General features: G+C 37.1%; 1 protein-coding gene across 1 annotated transcript; it reads right to left on the reverse strand.

Annotated features, from left to right (window-relative positions):
- Nucleotides 1–1616: 1616 nt before the first annotated feature.
- LOC135216084 (uncharacterized) lies at nucleotides 1617–10140 on the reverse strand. Its single transcript, XM_064251090.1, has 3 exons — nucleotides 9983–10140; nucleotides 3034–3111; nucleotides 1617–2178 (listed from the first exon to the last, which is right to left on the reverse strand). The coding sequence occupies exons 1-3, from the start codon at nucleotides 10016–10018 to the stop codon at nucleotides 2029–2031; spliced, it is 264 nt and encodes an 87-aa protein (XP_064107160.1). The 5' UTR covers nucleotides 10019–10140; the 3' UTR covers nucleotides 1617–2028.
- Nucleotides 10141–16493: the final 6353 nt, after the last annotated feature.

Here is a 16493-nt window from a genome sequence, read left to right on the forward strand (position 1 = left end):
GATCCTCAAAGCTTCAATTACACAGTTTCCTTTAATGCTATTCTATGCGCTGTTCTAATCGGCATGCAACTCGAGTGAAGTCTTTTATAAATTGTTCTGGACGGATAAGACACGACACTGTAGGCTACATCGTATTACCTCGAGAAGCCGTAAAGCTTTTGATGCAAAAATAACTAAAGTAGAGCAAACACTGATGGTGGATATAAATGTTAGTCCTGAAATATGGACTTATAAATATTCAGTTTATCGGTAATCAAACACTGAAAATCTGAGCTGATATGTGGATAAATCTATTGATAATGTCAGGTTCTTGGATTTGTTTCCCGAATGCAATAAGTGTATATTTAATAACTAATGTCGAGGACGCATTAAAATTTAAAAAAATCTCAGAATCTGTGTCTTACTATAAGTTTGTGATAAATTTAGTTAGCGGGTCTCGCATAGCACATTCGCTAGAGTGGGACCATATACTAAAACAAATACAAAGTAGGCAGTACCAATAGCTATATAGTCTGCCGTCATCTGTTGTTCAAGTACTTATATAATTTCTGCCGATTTATCCGTACTTGTCTGTAATTTACCGATTGTTCCGTCTCATTTTTTCCCGTACAAAGGCATTCTATCCTTAGAATCATTTTGATTTTCATGCAGTTTTATTCAATGAGGCTCTTCCATACTTTTCAGTGTGTTTAGTGGTAAGTGTGGCACTGTTCATGATATTTTCACATGAAACTTCATGACGTGGAAGAAACCTTGCCCACACCTCCCAAGCATGAAATTGTGTTAAGATTAGTTCTTGACTGGACGAACAAATTTCACTTAAGAAAACATAGAATTGCCCTTTCCTCCAGGGGTCACACCGACAAAGATATTCAGCAAAATGCCGAAATACAGGGACGCAAGTTAATCAGAACTTAAAACAAATGAATTGTGACTCATCTCAATAATATAGGGAACATGCACTAACGTCTTAGAACGCCCAAGCACTTACCGAGCCCTTCACACACCAGCGATCGCTTCGACGACCTAACACCAAACTGTCAAGAGCACTGACTGAAGCCCGGACGTCGTAAAGTGATCTATAGGATTAGAAGCAGAGTGACAAGAGTCCCGGTGTAGGCGCACCAAAGCGCTGCAGCTGCTTACCAACTAGTAGTTGAAATTAAAACCGCGGTGTTAACAACGTTTCAAGAACTAAATAGATACTGTAAGTAACGTACAACATATTCAATCATGGATGTTTATTTGTATAGTAAAATCAACGTAAGGCATTTGGTTATTCATTCATCATCGATACTTAAAATTAACATTGCCACGGCCATGGCAACTCACCCGGTATTAGGAAGAAGTGAGAGCTTGTTTAACCGAACAACTTACTTAATTGGCTCCAAGTGAATCAGCTTCCTTATTCTCCTTTTCAGTAGGTAAAGACGAATGTTGAGCCGCTGGCAGCCTCCTTATATGGACTCGGGAAAGTTTGCTTACTTGTTCAGAAAAAGATTATACCATACTGTTGTTAGGAACAAGGATGATGGTTTTGAACCCATGCATGTAAACATCAACATAGCGGTTGATTAATGAAATAATAAAACTAACAGGAAATATACCAAAACAAATTTACTGTTATAAGATGTTTAATGTAACTTCGCCGCTTGGAAAAAAAATATTATTAAACAAATTTCCAACATCTGATGAAAGCTAAAATTCAAAATGAAGCTTTAAATTCAGTTTCTTTTGTACCCATATATCTTCATAATAATTTTTTAAATATTACTTTATAAAAGGAGTTTTCAACGGTACTAATGCTTCCAATCTAAAATCAATTCTTACAATTTTTATGAAAATCATGGCTGTAATAGGAGACATAAAGGTGTTCAAGATGCAAAAGATCACTTGAAAACTAATTCGTTGTTTAAATTTTTGCGCTTTTCAAAGAATATTCCGTAATATTATAATTTCATCTTAAGCAAGTTGTTATAGGCCTACAGCCACAGATATTCTCCGGGTGTTAATGACGAAAGGTTCTTTCTATTTCTTGCAGCATTCCAGGTTCATGTCGCAGCAGAGAGCGGGTGTGCAGCAGTCCATCATAGGCTGCGAGTTGCAGCATTTCTGCACGTGAACCCGAAGAAGCTGGTGAATCTGGTAGACGGGGCGAGGTCTGGGCATCAGCAATTTCTTGGGGAGAAAAATAAATTGCATCATTTGCGTGTTTCATCTTAAATTCTCAGCGAATGCAGCTTATACCGCGTTTCAAATGAGCCCTACAGAAATCTATCTATCTAATACTGTAGGCCTATTATCAACTGATTATGTAGCTATATTTGTCTCACAGGATTGATTTATATTGTCAGTTCAAATAAACATTCAGAAGCCATTTTAACAGTGCGGTATCAATTGGGCACCTGATACCAGTTCATCGGGAAAGTGTTCTATGATTACGATTTAAAATGAGCCACCTAAATTTCAGCTATCATGGAACAGGCAATAATCCCGATATCAGTCTATCGCTACCTTATCCAATAAGCTCCGAATTCCAGTTTTCAAGAAAACGTCATTCTTATGGTGTCAAATTAATATAAAAATGAATTTATACCGACATCGATCTATGTCGGAACACATTAATGAGGAAGTATTGGTGTGAAGGCATAAGTGTGTGAACGACATTAAAAATAGTTATAGAGCAAGATGTTAGAACCAAAATAGCATTACTGCCAACAGCCACTTAAGGAAAGCGCAAGGCTATTGATGACGTCAGCACTGGCGTTGATTTGCTGTGCAGTGAGAGAAAGAGAGAGAGAGAGAGAGAGAGAGAGAGCTGTCACGTGTCTCGCTGTTTTGGATTAGCAAGGTTGGGGAGAGCGGCTTCGAAGGTGCGATTGACTAAAGTGTTGCAAAGTTAACTTTCATTTGTTTTGAATGGTTTCGTCTCTCTTTGCAGTGAGAAATCAGCACTGGCTTCATTAGCTTCACGAATGGAAAGCTGGCTTTATATTGGATTATGTTATTTCTATAAAGGCCAGTGATACCTACCCTGAGGAGAGGACCAAGAATCTGTATTTGTTCTTCTTCACTCTTGTCATAGACACTCTGTTGACTAGACACGTAGACCTGCAAGCAGAAAAGAAAGACAATGAAAAAATCTCATCTTCAAGAAACCAAGAAGAACAAACCGATACGGATCAATAAAAATGATGCAAAAAGGACATAAACACTCATTCTATGAACCCTGTTATGCTCCATCAATTTGACATTTGATTTGGAAATCTAGAAATTCCTAAGAAAAATCACTCCAAATTCTCGCTATCATTCGCAAAAAGCTGAGTAAGATATTGATCTAATATCCCTTTAAAAAATAATATATAAATCTATTTTTTTATCACAAAAGCATCTAATATATATATATATAATATATACATAATATATATATTTATATAATAATATATATATTTATATATATATTATATATATATATATATAACGATGCTTTTGTGATAAAAAAAGAGATTTATATATTATTTTTTTAAAGGGAATATTAGATCAAATATTTACTTTCAGCTTTTTGCGAATGATAGCGAGAATTTGGAGTGATTTTTCTTAGGAATTTCTAGATTTTCCAAATCAATGTCAAATTGATGGAGCATATATATGTGTGTGTGTGTGTGTGTGTGGTGTGTGTGTGTGTGTGTGTGTGTGTGTGTATGTATGTAATTTCTTTAGAGCACGAATACTAAATAATCTGAATTTTAATTAAAATAAGAGTCAATCTTGTGGCTAAGAACGGGTGACAAAAGTCTGCGGACATTGATATCCATTTTTAAATATAAATGTTTCTCTTATCAACATTGTGCATAATATAATTAATATAATAATTTCAATCGCTCCTTAATGAGTAATGCAATTTTTCAAAATATGAATATGATCTTCAGTTAATTCCAATGCACATTTGTACATTGAAATCCATACCAGATTCATTGCGCTTGCTCTTGATAAGCCTATACCCAATAACCTGATTTACGTATTAACCATAAAGCGTCAATCTATGGTATTAACACGAAAGAACGGCGAATGGGAAAAATTTGTATGTCATTGTGCCAGCTATAACTTTTAATCGTTTGCATGAGATGCAATGGAGAAAGTCAGAAACATCTTAAATCGTGCCAGCACAGAAAATCTCATTAATTACGTTTAGTCGCCGTCATGGAAAATGTTTACACAAAATCAGTTTTGCTTCAGTATGGGTGGCTTTCATCAGTTGTCAATGAAGATAATTCCACCAGGATTTTTTATATCTAAAAGGCCAATTGGGAGAGAGAGAGAAGAGAGAGAGAGAGAGAGAGAGGGGGGAGGGGGGGATTACTGACTCTCACAATGAACTTACTTAACAATCTGAGCATATATATATATATATATATATATATATATATATATATATATATGTGTGTGTGTGTGTGTGTGTGTGTGTGTGTGTGTGTGTGTCTGCGATACGAGAATTTTTGTTGTAGGGCTTTTCTTTACATACATACATACACTAAAATACTTACCGTATGCCATAAGTATACATGCAGACACATGGAAATGGATCGTGTACTTCTGAAGCCGTGTCCCCCTACCCAACCTCTCTCTCTCTCTCTCCTCTCTCTCTCTCTCTCTCTCTCTCTCCTCTCTCTCTCTCAGTATGTTCACAGCGGCGGTGTTACCAGGAAGCCAGATATTATGATAAAAGGAGTAGGCTCTTGAAATACTTACTCTCGGACAAGAAAAGAATCATTAAGAGAAAAGAACTTACTACAAAAACAACGAAAAGATTGAGGCCGCATAGAAAGAGAAAAATGGAGAATCTCACAACAGACACATTCAGTATGAAAGAGAAACAGGCCATAAACGAGACGAAAACAGACAGAGAAAACTAGATAGAGGGGGAGCGTTGGATTCGTTGTCAACATCGCTGGAGGCGATGACTCGAAACCATAGGAATAGAGGAAGCCCAGAAGCCTTCCTCATTGGGGGCACAAGGGAGCGACACGCGTACTTGGATTGGAGTGTTTATCGGCCCGTGAGCTCGACGGAAAGTTGGGAGGCGGGGGTGGGGGTTGGCGGTGAACAAACCCTTTATTAGAGGACATATGACGCGGAAGGCGCTACACTAGAAAAGGGGAAGATGATTATCTCTTAGTTTATTATACAGTGGCGTTTTAAAGGCAGAAAGAAATCTAGACCAACGTGTAAACATGGTTAAAAATAATTGTAGAAGAAGAAGAGCCAGGTTAATGTCCAATCCAATCTTTCATTAATTATTCTCAATAACCAAACATTCTTTCGAAACGAAACGGGCGGTCATAACTTGCGACTTCCATGAAAAAGAATGCCCATAAGTGAAAAAGAAATAGAGGTGGTATAAAAAAGGTTTAGAACTATTTACGAACAAAAGTCAAGTCCCACTTACTAGGCGCAGTTTCTCTTCAATGTTCCTAATCAGTAGTACTGTATCTTATTTGAATATCAAGCTGCTTCACCTTACCCGGCAGTGGCTACAGAAGTAGATAAGAGTGAAACCCTTGATCAGTAAAACTTCCCAAATGCCAGCCGTTTTGTACACCTACACAGAAGTCTCATCACGGTGCATCAAACTCCCACAGCACACAGTGCGCCATTCACCCATAAACTGAATGCGCTCTCACACTTCCTTTCCGATACCTCTTTCAAACCTATATCCAACCTCTCTCTCTCTCCCTCCAAGTCTCCACAATCTCATCTCAAATTATATAGAAGCACAAATGTCCCCGTGACCGCTGTATAGACGATGAAAGCCACCAAAGTACTACCCCTAAACAACCCAGGAATCATCGAACGGAAGAACGGCAAAGCATCGATCCATGTAGCGATGAGGAAAGCTGAATATTTGGTCAATATCAATATGATTGTCCTGGACAGTTTCAAGTTTTAGCAACTGATGAAGGACCTGACCTAAAACCTCAAGAAGTAGATCAGCAAGACGTCGGAAAATTCCCGAAGGTAAACGGTGACTGTACACCAGGTTATTGCAAAGGATAGATTTAAAAAAAAAAAAAAAAAAAAAAAAAAAACACACACACACACACAAGGCAGGCGACCGCCCATCTCTTATTGATGATAACCCCTACCCTACATGATAGGAAGTCTTTTTTTTTTTTTTTTGTTTTTTTTTTTTTTTTTTTTTTAATGAGTATGATCTTTTTTATGTAATTCCCTTTACCTCCTCTTATTTCTTCCTAATGAACCCTTGATAGGTTTCATCCTCTGAATAATAATAATAATAATAATAATAATAATAATAATAATAATAATAATAATAATAATAATAATAATAATAATAATAATAATGGTGGGCACAGTTCTCCGTGTCGAAAATGATGACAGTGGTTGCAGGTCCACAATAATATAGTATATTAGTATATGGTTTTTAATGGATATCAAAAGCTTTCGAACCTTGTACTAGGTTCATCTTCAGTCAAGTGAACAGTGTGACTAAAAATTCGTCAAAGTAAACTTCTGAACAGGACAATTCCACAACGACGAACGCAAATGAAGGAAGCGCTCAACAGCCCAGCTAGGTAATTCCATTGTTGATGTTCGAATAATTTGCTGGTGCACTAAATACTCGGAGCATACTCTGTGTCGAAGAAACGATCAATATGAACCTTGATCGTATAACAGAGGTCTTAAAAATATTGAAATAACTTGTAGACCGAAGACTTAGACAGGAGATCTGCGGACACCAACTAGGATCTACGAAACGGTCTGGTACAGTAAAACCGATGGAATAGTCTCATTTCGCCAGACAATGGAGAAGTCCAAAAAGATGCCTATGGCTCTTCGTGTGCCCTTTATCGGCCTAGAAAAGACGAATGTCAGGACATTACCTAAGCAAAAAGGGTGAACAGCGAGCCACCATTAAGCTGGGAGAAGTGGACTCCAAAGGTTTACTCGGGTATCTGGGCTCGATGATAGAAGCAATTGGTGATCTGGATAAAGTTCACCATCATAAACGGTAGCATCATAAACGTTGTATGGACTAGAAGCGGCACAAACTCATTTAGACGTGGCAGAAACGAACATGCTCAGATGGATGAGTGAAGTGACGAGAAGAAATGGGATGAGAAATGGATAACCGGGAGATCAGCAAAAGTCGCTGAAGTGTCAAAGAAAACCCAAGACTCAAGACTGAGATGGTTTGGGCACCTGACGAGGGGGGGGGGGGCCCTAATGCGTGGCACGCTGCATTAGAGATTATGGAATGAAGTAGGCCTACTAGAAACACGAAGTAGAGGAATGCCTAAGGGGGGAAGGGGAGACTGCGTTCGAGAAGATACGAGAGACAAAGGAATAGAAGAAGAGAGGACACAAGATAGAAACACTCCGAAAAGTCTATATATATATATATATATATATATATATATATATATATATATCAATATATATATATATATATGTATATATATATATATGTATATATATATATATATATATATATATATATATATATATATATATACACACTTATTCCTGTGGATATATATATATATATATATATATATATATATATATATATATATATATATATATATATATATATATATATATATACTATATATATATATACTTACATATATTCTTCAAGCTTTAATGCACACGTGGCTTCTATAACTTATTGATTGTGTGCACTGTACATAAGTATAATTTCTACACACACACACACACTTGGTTATAATCTTGACTCACACACTTGGACAAAGAAAGACAGGTAGAGGAGATGATGAAAGAGCGAGCTAAAAGGCAAGTGTCATCACAGGTGTTGCACAGGCCACGTACACCTGTGACAACACCTCCAAGAAATCCAAAAAAATTTTTCCTTTTTTTTAGAATTTCCAACAATTTCTTGAGGCACACCACCAATGATGTAGTTGTAAACATAAAACGAAATGCAATATGACAATAGGAAATTCTCTTTTAAGCTACAAGACGATAAACTACCAAGATAAACGATTTCACAGGTAAGAAAAATTCTTGGTCTCATAGCTCAGCTGGCAGGTGACTTGAATTATTGTGGTTAAAACTACGAGTTTCACAGTGAAGCGAAAATCCACGTAAGGAATTTTTAAGATAAGTTCGGGAAAAACGTTGGTCAGATTCGGGCAATGGTTAAGCATTTGATGTCTCTACAACGGATAATATTTGAAGGTATATAAGAAACAAATTGCCAGTCTCCCATGGGATGATGACAGCGCATACTATGTGAGAGAGAGAGAGAGAGAGAGAGAGTCTCATAAGTATGATCACGTGACTGTGTCTCATTGCTAACTCATGCGAAGTCACGAAGTTGAAAATGCGCAGACATACATACCACAGACAGGCTTCCTTGTCTGGACTTTTAAGAGATTCAATTACGTCCACGTCAGCGCGCGGTCTGTCTTTCGTGGAGGCAGAAAAGGCGAGACGTGAAATGCATGTCTGAATTCGTCTCCCGCCAAAATCTATCGGGATTTCTCGATATAGAAATAATAATATACCATGATCGTGATTTTGACATATAAGTAATTGGCACTTAGAAGACGATATTAATTTTTCTTAAACGATAATACGACAATAAAGCGTTAAAACATGAACGCAAAAATATAGTATGGATCACTTTATTTTCTTCCATTTTCGAATTTACATTTACACATTCTGCGGAAGCTTGACTTGCAATATAATGGATTGTTAGTTATCTTCCAGTGATATTAATAATAATAATAACAACAATAATAATGCAAAACGTTCATAATGTCGTGAAAAACTTGTACAATAAAAATCCATAATTATATGTATAGATAAGTTGTATTATTTACAAAAAATAAAAACCAAAACTTATCTATATAATTGTGAATTTTAATAATAATAATAATAATAATAATAATAATAATAATAATAATAATAATAATAATACAGCGGCACAAGATCAGGCCCTAAGAACCAGATATGTTCAAAGTACGATAGACGGAAATAACATCTCTCCCATATGTAGGAAGTGCAATACGAAAAATGAAACCATAAACCACATAGCAAGTGAATGCCCGGCACTTGCACAGAACCAGTACAAAAAGAGGCATGATTCAGTGGCAAAAGCCCTCCACTGGAGCCTGTGCAAGAAACATCAGCTACCGTTGCAGTAATAAGTGGTACGAGCACCAACCTGAAGGAGTGATAGAAAACGATCAGGCAAAGATCCTCTGGACTATGGTATCAGAACGGATAGGGTGATAGTGCAAACAGACCAGACGTGACGTTGATTGACAAAGTCAAGAAGAAAGTATCACTCATTGATGTCGCAATACCATGGGACACCAGAGTGAAGAGAAAGAGAGGGAAAAAAATGGATAAGTATCAAGATCTGAAATAGAAATAGAAGGATATGGGATATGCAGTGGAAATCGTTACCCATAATCATAGGAGCACTAGGCACGATCCCAAGATCCCTGAAAGGAATCTAGACTAGAGGCTGAAGTAAGCTCCAGGACTCATGCAGAGAAGAGTGTGGTCCTAGAACGGCACACATAGTAAGAAAAGTGATGGACTCCTAAGGAGGCAGGATGCAACCCGGAACCCACACTATAAATACCACCCAGTCGAATTGGAGGACTGTGAGAGAGCACAAAAAAAAAAAAAAAAAAAAAAAAAAAAAAAAAAAAAAAAAACAAAAAAAAAAAAAAAAAAAAAAAAAAAAAAAAAAAAAAAAAATAATAATAATAATAATAATAATCAATAATAATAATAATAATAATACTGGACTAGACGCCATGAATGGCAACGTTCTCTTCCTTTCAAGTAAAATGACATATAAAATCATTTTTGAAGATTATCATTTATTCTCAATTGACGGGTATAATTTGAACTTTGTTTTGATAATTAAGTGAATGAATAAGAATTCTAAAAAAAAAAAATTGTAGTAAAAAATACAACTCACCAGTGCCATCAACAAGGAAAGAGCGAACCACTTCATGTTTAAGTTTCTTCTTCGTCCTCGTTCGAGGATGGTGACTCTCAGCTATAATCCGGCAGCATACTGCGCCTCGGAGAAACAATGGGGCCTCTTTCAAGTGAGACATCTGTTCTTCAGACCACCTGCTGCACAGATGTACTTATTAGATGAGTTCCACAGAAGAGGCAGATGCTACAAGTGCGAAAAATGTCGGCTGAAAAATACCATCGGCCTAAGATATGAATCATACGGCACAGTTTAATAGTTTTTTGAATAACTCAATCTGAATACGAAAGGTGGATCTCATCTTTACACCGTAAGCAACAGTGGAGGCTGACGTTCATAAGGTGATGCAGTTCGACTATATAATGTCAAGCTGTTTGCCTTGTCATATCTTATTCATTTCTGGTCTAATGTCTGATTATGCATACGTTTATTCCAAAATTGTTTTTCTGTGGGGTTTGATCCCTAAGTAACATTTCTGGCTTGCTCCTTAAGCACATTTGGACGTTTTGAGTTATAGCAGTAATGATGGCCTGTATCCAGCTGTAAACCACACGCCCACACAGATATTAAAAGGGGTGGGTGTTTTGGCCCTTGATGACGTAAAGGTCTAAAAGGGCATATGTGTACAGGAATTAAGAATGCTGTGTCTGCGGTAGCTGAGAGGTGTAGCTCTAGGGATGATGTACATCTTCTTAGTGGATGGTGTAGTACACAGTGTTGAGTTGAGTTGAATATAAAATTTAGGCCAAATGCCAAGCACTGGCACCTATGAGGTCATTAAGCGCCGAACTAGAAATAGGTTTGTAAGGTTTAACAGGAGGAAATCCTCTCAGTTGCACTATGAATCAAATGTTAGTAGAGGGTGGAAAGTAAGATGAAGAAAGAGTATATAAAAGGAGGTACAGTATAAGGAATGAAAGTGGTTGCAGCTAGGGGCCGAAGGTACGCTGCAAAAAGTGTTATATGGGAAAATGTAATGATAAGAATAAGAAATAAGAAAAGGTGGTGATAGTGTGCATATCCGAGGCCTGGAGAAGAGCGAGTTATATTCATATGAGAGAGTATCAACCTCCGGTTCTAGAACCAATTTATAAGGAGCAGCCAATAGATGAGCACCTGTCTGACCTCAAGAATCTGCTGGAAAAGACTGCGGTATGGGGTATCAAGACGGAAACCTTTGATATTGGATGAGATATAGATTAAAATAAAAGATAGACAGCAGCAAAAGTTACTTGTAAACGAATTTCTGAGAGTTGAAGAACGCAAAGTGTAATATTCTACTCCCTCAAGTCCAGATAGTGAAGTTACACGAAGATCAAGAAGAGATAAGAGAGTAAATTAGACATACGCTGGTGATGTTGACACAGCCATGTACTCAGGGAGTAGTATTGGCGCTACGGTATCCCACAGAATTATAAAAATCCATGGTCGGAAAGCAAATAAAAAAAAAAAAAAATCAGGAAAATTCCTGTCAAAGGTCAATAAGAATATCAAAAGAAGTAGAAAGACATCGTTGGTCAGAACATTTTTGTGAGGTCACGAATAAGAGATAACGGGGGGAATATTTGAGTTATATCTATACTCATGGAAGAATTCACACTTTTTGAGGTGGGTGTGATGGAATCTCAGATATTTTCTACTGAAATTGATATAAAACTTCATATACTAACTAGACGGCTTGCAGAATATGGAATGAGGAAACAAAGCCCTGTGATTAGGGAATGGAAGGAGGCCACAACAAAGGTACCAAAGAAGGGTCACCTGCTCCAAAGCCACTACACTTACGTCGGTTGCAATTGAAATATTCAATATGCTTATTCTCAACAGGCTGAGGAAAGAAATTGATAAAAACCTTAAAGGCAAACAAACTGCTTTAAGAAAAAGGAATGAGTTACACAGAACGTATGATGGCTTTTGTCGATTACTAGATTTGGATTGGACTGGGTTATAGAATCTAGGCCAAAGGCCAAGTGCTGGGACCTACGAGGTCATTCAGCGCTGAAAAGGAAATGGACAGTAAGACGGTCTGAAAGAAAGGTGTAACAGGAGGAAAACCTAGCAGTTGCACTGCGAAACATTTGTTAGAGAGGGTGAAGTGTCAGATGAAAGAAAGAGAATATGAACGGCGGTACAGTAAAAGGAACGGAAGGGTTGCAGGTAGGGGCCGAAAGGACGCTGCAAAGAACCTTAAGCAATGCCTACAGTAGTCTACACCGTCTACACTGCGTGAAGTACACTGACGGCACTACCCCTTTCCCCCCTACGGGTTGATTACTAGATGATCCACGGACCAATACATTAGAAGGTCTTGCGTCACAATGGCATTCCTGTTAAACAGGTCTAAATAACTGAAATGGTTAATGTTGAAGTGGTCTTGTCAAATGAATCTCCGGTAAATAGTGGAGTGCCTCAGGGGCTGCTTTTTCACCCAAGTTGTTTGCCATTGCCAAGAATTTGAAGCAATAGGAGATGGAAGACAAGGTTTAGGTTGGAGTAACCACAGAAAACTGTCTGACTTAGAACATGCAAATGGTGGTGTTTTAATCAGGAAAACACACGATTTATAAAATTTGCTCTATAGAATGCATCATAGATATAACTAGAGAAATGGGACTCAAGATAAATTGACGAAAAACAAAGTACAAAGAGAAGGGATTAATGAGGTTGAAACTTTCATACATTTATGAATAGGTATCCAGTACAGAGGTAAACCAAACAAAGAGCAGACTTGACAAGAACAGGAACTCAAATAGACTGAAACTGCTAACAAAAATAATATCTAAACATAAGTCTAGTATAATATGAACTGTTATATAGACACGAAGCATTGTATGGCAATGAATCTATATCCCTAAAAATCTTTAAGTCTGAGAATAGAGCCTCACGAAAAATATGAGACGTGTGGCAGAACAGAGTTGGAAATTATACCATAATGAAGGTAACTAAGTTCAACATGCATGTTGAATGATGAACTGGAGGTGAAGATAGCTTGGACATGTGCTCCACGTAACCCCTGGCGAAATATTTAACGTGGGAAAATGTCAGCTAAGCTCCTGTGGGCATCAGAAGAGTTAGAAGACCAAGACCCACTTGTATTGGAACTGTGGAGACGCTGGATATTTGTGGAAGACAAATAAACTTAATGGAATATAAAATTTAGGTAAAAGGCCAAGCGCTGGGACCTATGAAAGCGAAATTGACAGTAAATACAAAGTTTTAAATGTGCAACAGGGGAAAACCTCGCAGCTGCACTATGAAATAATTACTAGGAGAGGGTGGAAAGTAAGACAGAAGAAAGAGAATAAGAACACAGGTACAGTAAAAGGACTGAAAGGGGGTTCCCATAAAAAATATGCTCTTTCAAGAGGCCTAACAAACAATGGCACTTCAGATCATTGGCTTAAACAGGCCTTGCCATTAACTGGGATAATTCATCTATAATCTGCGAAGCCAACGACTTTCAGAAAAGAAATCTGGAAATTGTGTTCTCTGAAACCATCCGGCACCACGAATTGTAACCACCTTCAATTATCACTTGATCCTCTTTCTCTGTCCTTTGGGTTTGGAGAACATCCTGCCCGAACCGAGAAACTGTAATTCCGCCCACCACTATTCAATTTGGTATATAAAGCTCTGTAAACTATGCTTTTACTCAAGTGTTAAACTTGAAAATGTAGAATAAACTATGAAAAAACTTATTCCAAGTCCCGGTTTTAAATCTCCTTCTTACATGGATGTTGTATGTACACACACACAATATATATATATATATATATATCATATATATATATATATATATATATATATATATAATATATATACCTGATATTAACCATCTGCTATTCAATTTTTGTTACCTATCAATATTATTTTCTTCTTTCTTAAATAGCCTTATATGTATTATGCGCGTTCATACTTCAAATAAATCACTCGGAATACGTCTTTGTTGTAGGGAGGAAACTGGCAAAGACCAAGGAACACAGATGTTGAGGACACCTGTTACTCTCTGCTTCACTTGAGCGACAGTGTTGATGTCATTCTATTGTCCTTGGAGACTGACCTCCCTCGGTTAAATTTACAAAGTTCGTACATTCATTCGTTCTGTACGTTATAAGTTAACATAATATATATTACTGTAAAAAGATTTGAAGATTCATTACCACACTTAAGATTGTAGAACGGTCACATACAAATAATCCTATCATGACACACGCAACTAATTGAGATAACCTTCATTTAGCCACAGAACAATTAGTTTTAATAGATCTTACAGCTATACCGATTAATTATGTTTGTTTATATGTACCGTGTTTTTACGTTGCATGGAACCAGTGGTTATTCAGCAATGGGACCAACAGTTTTACGTAACTTCAAAACGATTAATTATGAAATTTTGGTCTGCTGACCTATCAACATAAAATCATACTACCGTACCATACTTTTATTAAGGTAATATTCAGTAAAACAGGAGTTAAGAACTGGAGAAATAAGGAACAATATGTAACCCGGAACATTTAACTCAAATGATAAGCACACTCATGACCATTCTCAAAATTATTTAGGTTTCCGGGGTCCAGGAAAAAAATGCATTTAACAAACTTAGCTGTTAGTTTGGCAGGTTCTGATCTTAAATCCTTTGGTCAGTGACAATTTATAATTAAAAGACACAGGCCATATTACACAAATCTAATCCGTACTAGTACAGCAATTCCATTTGTAATTAATGCGTATTAAAGTTTAGAATCATGATCGACATACTTCAGACTAACCAGCTGGCACAGAATTGCTTCAAATAGAATATACAATTTAGGGATAAGGTTAAGCAGTGCGAACCTGTGCAGTCCTTCACCACCGCAACGACGTGAGAGTAAAAGGCGCAACGGGCAGAAAACCATAGCAGTTGCGCCATGAAAATTGCTAAAAAAGCGTGATAAGATGCAACACAGAATATGAATGGAGGTACAGTACTTGGAATGAAAGGAGTTACATCTAAGGGTCACAGGGACCTTTGCATCAAATGACCAACATTCTTGTTATATACAATTTAGGCCAAAGAACCTCTTTATAATGACTAAGTCCTCCTGGTTTTTTGTTTTTTTCTGTATAGTGTGTATATATCATATATATATATATATATATATATATATATATATATATATATATATATAATCAGGTATAAGCCACAAAGGAAAGATAAACAAAGGAGATTTTGCAAGATCTTTCGCCTCAACATCCTTTACTTAGCAGACAAACTGACTTACATAAGAAATTAAGAGTACAGGAAAGGTCGTATAAGTGACAGATAGGAATTATAAAGAGATTAGTACTTAGAATCCAAGACACCTGGAGAATGAGTAACCTTTCCAAACAAGCGTAAACATGGGTACAATTTAAGAAAAAAAAGATGAAGTCCAGCTGCTCAGACATTTAAAGGATTATAGAGAAGCAGCAGCTGACCACATTCAGATCTTTGGTAAACAAAAACTTATTCACAAAGCATATTAAACATACATATACAAAGAAAATATCTCTAAGGCAACTAATTTGTAATGAAGTCAGTAAAAATACTGCCAAACTTGGCAAACATCTAATGCAATATTCATTCAAGTGAAAACCACCACCGAATAAATCGGATTGGTAGTTCAGTAATTGCAAGATCAAAAGATGTCTTATCACAAAATCTTTTAGAATCTGCCATAATACAACTTACTCCCCATCGTAATTTTAATATTAGTCATGGCCTGTTTCATTTAGACCCTTGTATTTGTAACGTTTAAGATTGACCTCAAGGATATAATTACTGACTTAAATACAAATTAGTTATCTTAGAGATATTTTCTTTGTGTGTGTTTAGTATACTTTGTGAATAAGTTTTTGTTTACCAAAGATCTGAATGTGGTCAGCTGTCGCTCTGTTTGTTGTTTGTACGGCGCTTTAACGTTGCATGGAACCAGTGGTTATTCCGCAACGGGGCCAACGGCCTTAGGTGACTTCCGAACCACGTTGAGAGTGAACTTCTATCACCAGAAATACACGTCTCACTCCTAAATGGAATGGCCGAGAACCGAACCCGCGACCACAGAGGTGGGACGCTAATACCATACCAACCATGTCGGCTGTCACTCTGTATAATCCCTTAACTGTCTTGTCCATCTTAATCTTTTTGTTCTTACATTGTACCCATGTTTACGCTTGTTTGGCAAGGTTACTCACTCTCCAGATGTCTCGGATTCTAGGTAATTGTTTGTTTGTATGGTGATTTTTACGTTGCATGGAACCAGTGGTTATTCAGCAACGGGACCCACGGCTTTACTAGACTTCCGAACCACATCGAGTGAACTTCTATCACCATAAATACACACCTCTCATATCTATGGAATGGACGAGAATCTAAATCGCAACCACAGAGGTGAGACGCCAGCACCACACCAACCACGAAAATGAGGCGCTTGGATTCTAGGTACTAATCTCCTTATAATCCCTGTCACTT

The sequence above is a fragment of the Macrobrachium nipponense genome, chromosome 19 (genome assembly GCF_015104395.2).
Source record: "Macrobrachium nipponense isolate FS-2020 chromosome 19, ASM1510439v2, whole genome shotgun sequence".
Taxonomy (NCBI): domain Eukaryota; kingdom Metazoa; phylum Arthropoda; class Malacostraca; order Decapoda; family Palaemonidae; genus Macrobrachium; species Macrobrachium nipponense.